The sequence below is a fragment of the Haliotis rubra genome, unplaced genomic scaffold, assembly GCF_003918875.1.
Source record: "Haliotis rubra isolate DU_JTF1 unplaced genomic scaffold, ASM391887v1 Scf299, whole genome shotgun sequence".
Classification (NCBI taxonomy): Eukaryota; Metazoa; Mollusca; class Gastropoda; order Lepetellida; family Haliotidae; genus Haliotis; species Haliotis rubra.
The window spans coordinates 337,070-349,457 of NW_025766967.1; the positions used below are offsets into that span (position 1 = coordinate 337,070).

General features: G+C 41.1%; 1 protein-coding gene across 1 annotated transcript; it reads left to right on the forward strand.

Moving 5' to 3' along the window:
- The first annotated feature begins 7,452 nt into the window (after window positions 1-7,452).
- On the forward strand, window positions 7,453-8,753 carry LOC124282342 (sulfotransferase 1 family member D1-like). The gene is made up of 3 exons (XM_046718308.1): window positions 7,453-7,615; window positions 8,052-8,208; window positions 8,528-8,753. Exons 1-3 carry the CDS (start codon window positions 7,453-7,455, stop codon window positions 8,751-8,753), a joined length of 546 nt encoding a protein of 181 aa, XP_046574264.1.
- The last annotated feature ends 3,635 nt before the right edge of the window (window positions 8,754-12,388 follow it).

The window sequence follows — 12,388 nt, forward strand, 5'->3', positions numbered from 1 at the left end:
CGGCGTTGATGTATCTCCATCATATGCTGTGGCTGCATCGGTGGGTAATGTTTGAAGGTTCGCCTGTCTTCCAAAGGAAGAGTAAGATACCTGAGAAGTGTCTCGGATTCTGTCATCAATAATAAGTGTGGGTTCCGATGGCAGCCTTATGTTTTGGATCTTTGATATATCTCTAAAAGCTCTTTGTTGTACATTTGGCGAAATAGGTGTTGTGGGAATATCAGGTTGCCTTAATGTTGGGATGTTGCTATATCTATCTGATTCCCTTTGTTGCGCAGTTGACCTAGTCGGTGTTGTTGGAATTTCGGGTTGCCTTAGGAAAGGAATGTTGGTATGCTCATCAAATTTCCTTTTTTGTACAGTTGAAACAGTCGGCGTTGTTGGAATTTCGGGTTGCCTTAGGAAAGGAATGTTGGTATGCTCATCAAATCCCCTTTTTTGTACAGTTGAAACAGTCGGCGTTGTTGGAATTTCCGGTTGCCTTAGGAAAGGAATGTTGGTATGCTCATCAAATCCCCTTTTTTGTACAGTTGAAACAGTCGGCGTTGTTGGAATTTCCGGGTGCCTTAGGAAAGGAATGTTGGTATGCTCATCAAATCCCTTTTTTGTACAGTTGAAACAGTCGGTGTTGTTAGAATTTCGGGTTGCCTCAAGAATGGGATTTTGTTGTAATTATCATATGCCGTTTTCTGTACAATGTCGAATCAGTCAATTTTGTTGGAATTTCGGGTGGCCTCAGGAATGGAATTGAACGGTGTTTGGTTGTTCAACTGTTCTTTGTTTAGGTCCTGGGTTGATATATTTTGTTTGGCCGAAGAATGGAATCATATTGGATTTTTCATGTTTCCTAAGTATCGCCGGAGCTGTGATCTGTAGACCGTTATTGCCTTCAAAACCTTTTGGTTTCTGGTTATTTTTCACTGTTGGTCTCACGTTTATATTGTGTTGTGTTATGGATGCGTTGTGATCTTCCGGATGCATGGGTCGTCTCGATATAAAGTTAGATAACTTGGCTTTAGACTTTGCACCAGACCTTGGCTTGCGAACTAAATGTTCTGTCCTTGCCGAAGTATTGTTTAAGCTGTTGTTTGGGATTCTAGAGCCATGTTTGAGCAAACGTCCATTCGTGTCTGAGTATCCCTGCATGTTGGGCATACTTTTCTGAGTAAAGTTTGGGGTAGTATCAGCTTTCCTGAAACCAGGTTTGATTTTCGACTTGTCAAACGACGCAGGGGTCATTTGCATTTGATATGACTTGTGACTCCCCGTGTGCTTGTTGTCATGAAAGTGTCCTGGTGGGTGTTTTACTGTGTCTGTATTGGGCTTATGCGTTCGTAAAGAACTCACACTACCTTCTTTCTCATGACCCACATGTTCATACACAACACCTTTAAAGTGTTTGCCTTGACTACCAGGTATAATTGTATTTGTATACGTTGCCAAAGTCTGACCTCTTTGTTCGTTTGCTTTTCCTGCAATCCGATGTAGATCTTTACTTGTTAATACATCTTTGTGCAAATGTATGTCCGTTCGTGGAATAGTGGGGGACAATTGTAATATATTTCTGTTTCCATTCTTGATGTGTCGGTCCTTCACAGTTGGTGGCACAGGAACTGGTTCTGGTTCTGGAGGCAATAGGAAGACCTCGCGAACAGTCCTATCATCATGTCTACTAGACATTTGGACACTAGCCGCAGATTGCAGAGGTTTAGGTCGTGTCACAACAGTTTCATTATTCGGTCCTGGATGTGGCCTTTCTTTGTGGAAACTCTGGATATTCACAACACCTTCAGAGTGTTCTGCAGTCTTTGATAGAATCACAGATTTATCATTATTTGGTCCTGATTGTGGCATTACTTTGTGGAAACTCTGGATATTCAAAACATCCTCAGAAGGTTCTAAAGTCTTCGATAGAATCACAGGAGTATCATTTTTGGTCCTGGTTGTTCTACGGCAATTATATTTATCCTGCTATGTGGAATATGGGTTGGACTGTGATTAGTAAAATAGAAATCCCCATAGTAAGCTATATTGTATCCGATAAGAAAACGTTCTGCAACTGGTTCTTCGTCATGTTCAAATTCATTGGGGAAAGTTTGCACTGTAAAATTTGTGAAAAATACAGTTAGGTATAGAGTACAGGTGGCGGCAGTGACAACCAGGGGAAAATACTTTCTGGATTTCATCGTGCAGAAAGAGCCTGATATGTAAAATGCAGTATTACGAACCCAACGATTCAATACACTGTAGACATATACAATAAACAGTAGTTTAACTCTATGGTGGTTAGATGTAATGCTGCACTGTCAAGAAACCGTGAACTGCACGGTAAACGCATTCTTTCGCAAGAACGTTGTTCCTTGTATCTTGTAACATTAAAGATGAACGACGACGACAGAGAATAGCCTTATTCAATTATCCACAAAAACATTCCATTTGGGAAAAACGTTGCACAGTTATGTCACGGGTTCATTGACATTTGGGATACCAGCAGGTGTCCGGGGAAAGGCATACATTCCGTGATACGCCATGAACACGTAGTCCACTTGTACTCTTTCATCATTTAATGACGTTAGTACATTTTCAATTTCCGCCGCAGAGTTAACTTGCCACACATGCCTCCATGTTTCGACACAAATGCCACGAATACATTCAGTTTGTTCTATGAAGAAACCTGTTATTGATGTGAAAAGAAAAATATAACGTTTACTCATATGTGACAAAAAAACTACGTATGTGAAATAACACTGTGACTCTTCTTGGAGCTGTCTGATGTCTGACTGTCCGCCCAGACACGTGGTATCTCCACATTTAACGCTTGTAACAGTTTATCAGTGACGCCAGCGTGTGTGGGAGGAAAGGTAAAGTGACAATTTTTAAATTATGTTCAACGTGTCTGTTTAAATGAAAACTCTTCTGGCCAAAAACCAAAAGGTCAAAGACAGCTTCACTATGCCTGAATATTTCACTAGGTCAGCAAGTGCTTAAACAAGTAGAATAATGGTAATATGTGCTTAAACAAGTAGAATAATGGTAACATGTGCTTAAACAAATGGAATAATGGTAATATGTGCTTAAACAAGTTGAATAATGGTAGTATGTGCTTAAACAAGTAGAATAATGGTAATATGTGCTTAAACAAGTAGAATAATGGTAATATGTGCTTAAACAAGTAGAATAATGGTAATATGTATTCAATGTATGTTCATCTGATTGGTAGAATGTAAAATGTACAATAACTGGCATTTCCATAAAATATGAATATGACGAAGATGAAAAACCTACCTGAGATCTCCACTGGGCAAATCTGACTATTGTCGTGAGACACCTGACGTTTACTGGTTGTGAGTGACAGCAAACCACCACAAGGAATAAAATGGTATATCTGGTCACTGATGAAGCAGATAACATATGAAAGTGAATAGTCCCTGTGTAACATCATCGCCTCTTTACGGATGGTCTCACAGTCGTGGAATACTAAGCTTAGATCGGAGATAACTTATTTTATGTGGAATGTGCACACTTCAAACTAATGTAGTGCTGTGACTTGCACCAGTTGCCATTCCAAAGTAGAATTGTTTATCACCACAAGGATTGACGATGCCTTTCGAAGTATTCCCGTTTTATAGGAATGGGGTACACCGGAGTAAGTGAAGGGGCAGTTAAGGGAACATAAATTCCTATCATTACGATGTTTGTCAGGTGAACTCTGGATTTCCTCTGCGTGTGTTTCTTGCCGGTGTGACAGGAGTAGCAGTATACGCTAACTGTGAACACTTGGAACCATCCCACTTTAACCGTTATCCGGAAACAGGATAATGCCGAGGTTAAATTTTGGCAGAGCATTCTTAAAATTATAGACATTGTTATGTTCTTTGTTTTCCTTGAAGCTTGCATTAAAATGCATTGACAATTTGCAGTGTTTCTAACGGACAAAACAAACTGAAATCCATTTTCATATGCACGAGGAAACAGGAGTCTAGGCCTGCTGAGCTTTCTATCACAGCTGTTTATAAGCGCTATATAAACAGAAAGGGACAGTTCAGAATTCCCTTTTACAATATAACAATAAATAAATGTTCACTATTCATGAAATAGTCAATGAGAAATACACAAACTAAAATAACAACAAGCAATAACAACCCCATCGTATTTTCCTGTCGTTTATGACGGGGTCAGATCAGCATATGACCGTTGTTATGGTCACCTCAAGTGGAGCAGAATCAAAATTCTGATATTTAACGAATATAGTGCTGATGAAAGTGAAAACGTTCAAGTCTTGGACACAATACAACACCTATGAACAAGATGGAACAATTAAAAATAACACCTGCAAGCTACCAAAACTACCAAACTAACCAAAATACCAGCGCCTTGATCATGCACTAGTGCGTGGATATGTGCACAATATATATATCCAATTATAATAATGATAAAAATGACTCGTTGCTTTTACTACCGTCTCCACCATGCCTGCAGCTTGAACTCCGACGTCCATCCATGGAACGACCCTGAACATGTCCAGGGCGTCATGGAAAATGATGCTTTAAAACTTCTCTGGAATAGGCCTATATACAGCCTCAGAAGATTTCCAGCCAACAAACCTGATCTTGTCCTTTTTTAAAGCCAACGAATTTATTTATATCATTGAATTCTCCATTGAATTTTCTGTCCCTTTTGACAGCAACGTGATTGGCAAGATTCAGGAAAAGCATGATAAATATGCGGACCTCGCCTTTGAAATGTCTCGCTTGCATCCCAAGTATACTGTCGCCAGGCTCCCCTTTGTTCTCGGTGCTCTTGGTTTGGTACCTCCTGATCTCTTGACGCAGATCAGGAGAGTGCCCGGGTTCTCCACCGGGAGCACAGCCCTTCTGACACTCTGGGTAATGCAGAAGGCTGCAGTGTTGGGAAGACTACATATTCTCCTGAAAGTTCTTTGTGGGTTCGACTAGGATGTATTTCCTGTGAGAAGTCCCATTCACTGTCTGGGCTGCGTGTAGAGGGGGCAAGGGTCCTGAGCTGATGATGAGCCTTACCAGTCTGACTGTGCCAGGATCACCCAAATCCTCTCTGCTGCATACCCTATCATACATCTTTAATCTGTAAATCATAATAATAAAAAACTACACCAATAATTACCCACTTTCCGTTTTAGTAACATACACAATATCATCAGTGAAAACGCTTCAACATACCCGCATAGTATGAATGCTCATCCATATTAATCTGTACAACAACTATGACTGAAGGCATCTGAAACTGAATGTCAAATGTGCATATTACTACAAATGGTAAATGTCGATTCTTCATAATGAGGAAGGCTTGCAGTATGGGTATATCATTGCTGAAAGTGTTCGTAACCCATTTGCAAACACCTGTGCCACAGAAGTTATTTCACAGAAATGTCTGTATTCTATGTACATACAAACCATCAGTATACATGAATATGTAATTTGTGCATACTTGGGTGGTATTGATACACGTAGCATGCAATTACCAACTTATATCAGGTAACCAGTCAATATATACTGAGTCAAAAAAGAAACTTCATTTTTTTTCTGCAGGGCACTATAAAAGAACGAGGGATGGTAAGATGGTTAAATTGTTGTTATTTCATTGCTGAGATATGTGTGATGTACTCGATACACTGACAGTGCCATAATCAGTTCCATTAGGCTACACCGCCGTTCCAAAACATGGGTATACAGAATGTCAAGTCACAAGAATAAAAATGCGAAATGTCTCAGTTCAATATCGTGTATGGCCGCCCCGCGCATTCACCACTGCCAAACACCGTCTCCTCATCGACTGCCTGATGCTTGTGAACACGTGGTTGGGGATTCTGCGCCATTGCTCTTGCAAGGCAGCGCCAAGTTCCTGCAAATTCTGAGGTTGGTTCCTAAGACCACGAGGCCTTCTCCCAAGTGCATCCCAAACGTGCTCTATTGGATTAAGGTCAGGGGACCTCGATGACCAGTCCATGACGTTGATTCCAGCGTTTTGAAGGAAATTTCGTGTCAACATCGCGGTATGCGGCCAGAGCATTATCATGCTGGAACTGTAGACCTGGGCCATGAGCCGCCATGAAAGGAACGAGTTCAGGGGTGAGCACCTGGTCGCGGTAAGCAGCAGCTGTGAGGTTTCCACGGATGACCAGAAGTCGGGAACGGTTGTTCCCACAGAAAGCACCCCACACCATGCAACTTCCGCCCCCGAATCTGTCGACTTCCTGTACACAACATTGGGCATACCGTTCACGACGTTGTCTCCAGACTCTATGCCTGCCGTCCGCGAATCTGAGGGTAAACCTGGTTTCATCGCTAAAGACGACTCGATTCCAGTCTCTCTGGGTCCATCGGAGGTGACGTTGGGCCCACAGCAGACGTTGACGTTGATGAAACGGAGTCAATATTGGCCCACGATATGAACGTCGAGAATAGAGACTGGAAGCCCGCAACCGATTTCGAATGGTCTGTGAGGAGAGTCGACCTCTAAACATATCAGCCCTGGTTCGTGTAGCCGGCAGAAATCTGTCACGTAGGTGACGTAGGACGATTTGACGGTCTTCTGCTCGTGACGTTACACGTGGACGACCCGACCTTGGGCGATCAGAAGTGGTGCCAGTTTGTTGTAGACGACCTCGCAAGTCATACACAGTACGACGGCTGCATCCCAATTGCTCTTGAGACGCCAATAACTTATCTTCCCGCTTGCAATATGCCACGTTGCACATTTGACAATCGTGGCATTTCAAGTTCCGTTAGAATTTTGGTTTAAAAGTGTTTTGTCAATTCTTGAAGCCAATGCAAACACGTGCATATGAAGAAAACTTCTATGCGAAGATCACGTGATTGACTGCACGTGCAAAACCTAATTTGGCACTAACGTCATTTGCACGACGAATGAATGAGTTTGAGTCGGTTTTGCTAACGTTTTTCTAGAGTCGAAAGATAGGGATCCCATTTCGGATACATAGATGTATCATCAGAGAAAAAGTATTCATTATTTTTCAAATTGCATTTTGTGAAGTTTCTTTTTTGACTTAGTATATATTGTCTCTATGAGACAGGGTTAAGCATGTGTAACAACGCCCACGAGCAGCTGTCGACGTTGGAAATCAAATCACTATATATATGGAATAGTGTCCATTAATATACATTGTATAGCATAAAATATGTCACTATGTAGCCACTCCAACCGTATATTCGTGTATACGTATATCTATAGCAATTAGAACTGCTCCCATGTATACGCATAATATCATTTATCATGTATATATGTACTTTTCAGAGCCCCGCAGTTATCATACAATTCCCACGTCCCCTAATCACTGATACTACGACATTTACAGGCTTACGAACGGGAAGGTTCTAACGGTAGGTTATAAAGGTTTCCACAGTAGGCTACAGAACTGGTGGAGTGTTTAGCAAGCAGAATATCGAACGGAACATGGCGACTATAGAAGAACTAAATAAGCTGGCAGGATGGACGGCTCCACTGGTAAAGATAGACGGTGTTGTCGAGTTTAAGACTCTGACAGAGAAGCTCAAGACGATGAAATCCCGTCCAATCAGAGATGACGACATCTTTCTGTGCTCATATCCCAAGTCAGGTGAGATTTTCAGTAGCAGGAAGGATACTATGGATTTGATCGTGTTGTCTACCTTGGGATTGGAGGTCAACGAGTGCTGCTTGAACACTAAAATAACCCAACACGTATAACACATTCACCTGATGAAAGGGCAAGCATTAGCCCAGAAACGCCGTGTGTAAACAATAAAAAGTTGCACATCCATACCAAGTGTCTTGTATAACACAAGTGTGAGCGACAAACTACAAAGACATGAATATTTGACAAATTTTGTTATCGTGTATTGTATGGTTAATAAATTCGCATTTACTAATGCTTCCACATCAAGATTGCCAGGGTTGCACAAACATTATTCTATGCAATAATTTCTATACATGTCCTATAGCGACCGTATACTTTTCAACAAAGACCATATGTACCTAGATAAGAAGTATTTGTCACCAATGATATATTCCAGGCACTCACTGGACTTGGGAAATCCTCAACATGATCGTGGCAGGCAAGGCCGAGTACACCAAACACTGGATAAATTCTGCTGCACTGGAACATAGGACCGGCGAAGGAATGGAGGAACTCGCATCACCCAGGATCATTCAAACCCATTTATTGCCAGGGTAGGATAAATTGTGACATAAATGATGTGCATTTAAGAAACTCAAGGAAACTATACATGTGTAAAATAGTTAATGCGTTAGCTCACCACACCATCATTTCCATTCCCTGCATAGAAACAAAGCACAAAAGCCATGTTTTGGAGTTATATATTTACGTGAAACCAACGCACAAACCCAATCACTCGACGACACACTTCATATTCCGAACGTGGACGTCGGCAGCCGAGCATCATGATATTCACATACTGTATTGATATGATTTGAAGCTCCCTAACGCCCGTGTGATGATACATTTCATACACGCCTCCGGTATTTACAGACATATGCCAGAGTTGCTATGGGAACGCAGATGCAAGGTGGTGTACGTCCAGAGGAACCCCAAAGACTGTGCAGTGTCATACTTTTGTCAGTTGAGCCAACAAGTACGTGAGGACAACCCCTCACGGCAAGTGACCTTCACTGGCTCCTGGGACGAGTTCCTCAGGTTCTTCATAGACGGTAATGGTACGAACATCTTCGTCTTCACATTCAGCACAGCAGGTTAACGGCCATCTGACTCCTACATTAACTGTGATTTTATTCTATTCAATTCAGCTTGTGAAGACTGGGGATGAGAACTGCCGTGTTTATAGTTTTACAGATTCATTTGATTCGTGTCAATAGCTGGGTTACGGTGCCGCTAAAGAGAAGGAGATTAAACCCCTTACCACTTGTAAGATAACTGAACTCTCATCATGTGTTTCCACGCATATAATGAAACTGTCTCTTCCTGAATAGACTTAAAAGTACATGCTTTTGAGTTTTCCATAGTTTAATAGTTTGAACGGTATGATGAAGAGAAACAACTTTCCTGGATAGACAACTGCTATTGCAATAGATGCGATGTTTTTTTGCCGTAGGCGCCGTTATCAAAGAAGTGATGAAATCTTCATAATAGTTGGGTTTTATGGAAAGATATATTAACGCAAAAACCACCAGTCTGTTTAAATCTCAAAATCACATAAACACAAAATCTAAAAGAAACATTTTTATGACCAATAACCTGAATGTTAACAACTTCACATATTGTCTGCTTAATCAACAACAGATGAACAAATGTAGATAATAATATGAAATCAATTTAATAAATCACCTTAGTGCGTCCCAGGCTCTTCCTATTCAATTGCCAACCAATCCGTCAGGGGACGTGAAAAAAGAATGTCTTTAGTAATCAATCTAAATACCACAAAATCGCATACAACTTTATATGTTACCTTCTGTTGTTACTGTACATGACTTTGTTCGTATGCCACTTGTTTTCTTTTTACCAGTTCCTGTTGGTTCGATATTTCACCATGCCATTGCATGGAAAAACATTTCTGCTATGCATAAAGGATTGGACATATGCTGCGTGCAGTACGAAGACATGAAACAGGTGAAATGTTATAGCAGCATGACAAACCGACTTCAAGATTCATTGTACAGATGACCCGTGAAGATCCGGGGTAGAATAGGTCTTTAGCAACCCATGTACTTGCCATAAAAAGCGACTATGCTTGTCGTAAGAGGCGACTAACGGGATCGGGTAGTCAGTTTCGCTGACTTGGTTGACATCTGTCATTGGTTCCCAATTGCGCAGATCGATGCTCATGCTATTGTTCAGTGGATTGTCTGGTCAAGACTCGATTATCTACGGACCGCCCACATATAGCTGGAATATTGCTGAGTGCGGGGTAAACCTAAACTCACTCACTCACATTCATTGTACAGATTTAGACTTCTAAATGCTTAGACACGTGACATGGATATGTGACTTTTCCCAACGTATTATGATGTTATTGAGAGGCATATAGAAGTTGGTATTCAAGTATAACACAAAGCGTTTCTGGGCTATTTCTTCGTCAGGTGAATGACATAAAGGTCATGTCATAGGGCAAGGAATAGCCCAGAAACGTTGTGTATACAATACAGGAGAAGTTTACATCCATAGTATTATAGCTACAGACCAACGGCTTGTGTGGTTGGATTACAGCGTGCATAATGTGATGTCGAGACTTCCTTGCATTTTTGTAGTCACAATGTATCTATGATAACTTGCGCCTGTATTGCATTGAGAACTGTATAATGTTGTGTTCATAATGTCACGTTTGACTGCGATGTATCACTGTCACCTTGGGACCACATACTCCATGTTGAAGGAAAGGACGAGTAGGCGTCACGTTCAGCAATACATGCCGCTGCCGGTGAACGTAAGAAAAGGACATAACACATGATGCTATCTAACTTCTTTGAGTGGCATTTTAGAAGTTGGGAAGGTCAATATAGAACACACTTTATGGATTACAACTTCTTTTTATTCGTGAGTGCGACGTTTCGATACAGATTCTTGTACCGTTGTCAAGCATAATGGAACATGAAGAAGGGGGGAAGTATATATATGCTAGATGTAACAATGTAACAAAGAAAACAACATAATTAACATATTTGACTAGGCAGAAAGCTGATGAAGCCAGAGAGTAGACAAAGGACAGGCGTGGAAGCCAATGATGTACAAATAATAATGAGATGTTTATACAGCAGAGTTTATACAGTAGATTGGGCTTGGTGGATGAGTGCATCATAAGCGGATGGAATGAAGTATCCTTGGTCTCGGTTGATGGTGGGCTTTTGGCGTTTGATGTGGATGGCTTCGGTAAGCTTGCATTTAGTGAAGTCTGTTTGTTTGTTAGAGAGAATGGTGATGTCAGACCACTCTATCTAATGATTGGGGCTTGGTTTGATGTGGTCGGAAATGGCTGATTTGCTGTCGGAATTGGTAACAGAGGTCTGATGTTCTTTCACTCGGCTGTTGATGAGTCGGGACGCTCGCCTAAGTAGCGAAACGTCGCACTCACGAATAAAAAGAAGTTGTTATCCATAAAGTGTGTTCTATATTGATGTTATCTAGTTGGTGAATCTATATGTTTATATTGTGGTGCGTCAAGGATTTTTAGATAAGTGGCTTGGTGATGAATATGATCACTATACATGTCTAAGATTATCGATATTCATCTCCAGATAGTTTATCATACACTTATGCAATGCGAGTCTCTTTAAGGACTGTGTGGCACAGATAAGGAGAATAGCGGAATATCTGGATCGTCCCCTTCCTGAAGAGAAGTACCAGGACATAGCCGAAGCCTGTTCCTTCAAGAATCTAAAAAATGCGAGTGAGAAGACCAAAGATCAAACCTATCACATCCCCTGGCAAGACGGATCCACTGGATATTTCAGGAAGGGTGAGTGTTACAGATTAGAAATAAAACGCAAAAATACTTATCACAATGGTGGCTGCGTTGCAACATCAGATGTTAGGGAGCGGGTCAGTAACCGATGAATTCATTCATGTTTACAGTATGCGTTTGAGAAATTATCCTGACATTTTATCCTGATTAGACATCTAAGATCAATATGGTAATGATAACAGTCTGGGTATGATAAGAATCTAGGGCCATATTAACGTATATTTATTTCGTGTTTTGCAACTAAACGGTAATTTGGTAAGCTCAAAAAGGCAATATGACAGCATAAAAGTAAGATCATTTTAGTTAAATAGCATACGTCAGGCTAGTAAAGATAGAGGTGGTCGAAGGAGCGGTAGATTTAATAGGAGATGAAGAAGAAGATGGTGATGATGATGATGATGATGATGATGATGATGATGATGATTTTGTGAAATGTGCATCTTTGTCATGGTACACGGTTTGTTTAATCCGTTCCTATTATTGTCATATATAACTGACCAGGGAAGATCCGGGTTAAAATTAATCTTCACCAAACCATGCTTGTCGTAAGAGACGACTAACGGGATCGGGTGGTCAGGCTCGCTGGTTGGCATATGTCATCGGTTCCCAGTTGCGCAGATCGATGCTTATGTTGCTGACCACTGGATTGAATGGTCCAGACTTGATTATTCACATACCGTCGCCATATAGTTAGAATATTGCTGAGTGCGGCGTAAAACTAAACTCACACACTCACCCACCATATACCACTCACCACTGTACGGGGTCATTATACAGCGGCCATTCCTACAAATCAAATTAAATCGTAGAAACAATTTTCCGACATTATTACAATGACATCTTACAGGTCAAACTGGAGACTGGAAGAACTGGTTTACAGTGGCACAGAGTGAAGAATTTAATCGGAAATACGAGTT

Bases quoted from the DNA above. Each gene is read 5' to 3' on its own strand.
- LOC124282342 (XM_046718308.1), top strand. From the start codon at position 7,453: ATGGCGACTATAGAAGAACTAAATAAGCTGGCAGGATGGACGGCTCCA. The intron at 7,616-8,051 runs GTGAGATTTTCA...GATATATTCCAG, and splicing joins GTGCTCATATCCCAAGTCAG to GCACTCACTGGACTTGGGAA. The intron at 8,209-8,527 runs GTAGGATAAATT...CGGTATTTACAG, and splicing joins CAAACCCATTTATTGCCAGG to ACATATGCCAGAGTTGCTAT.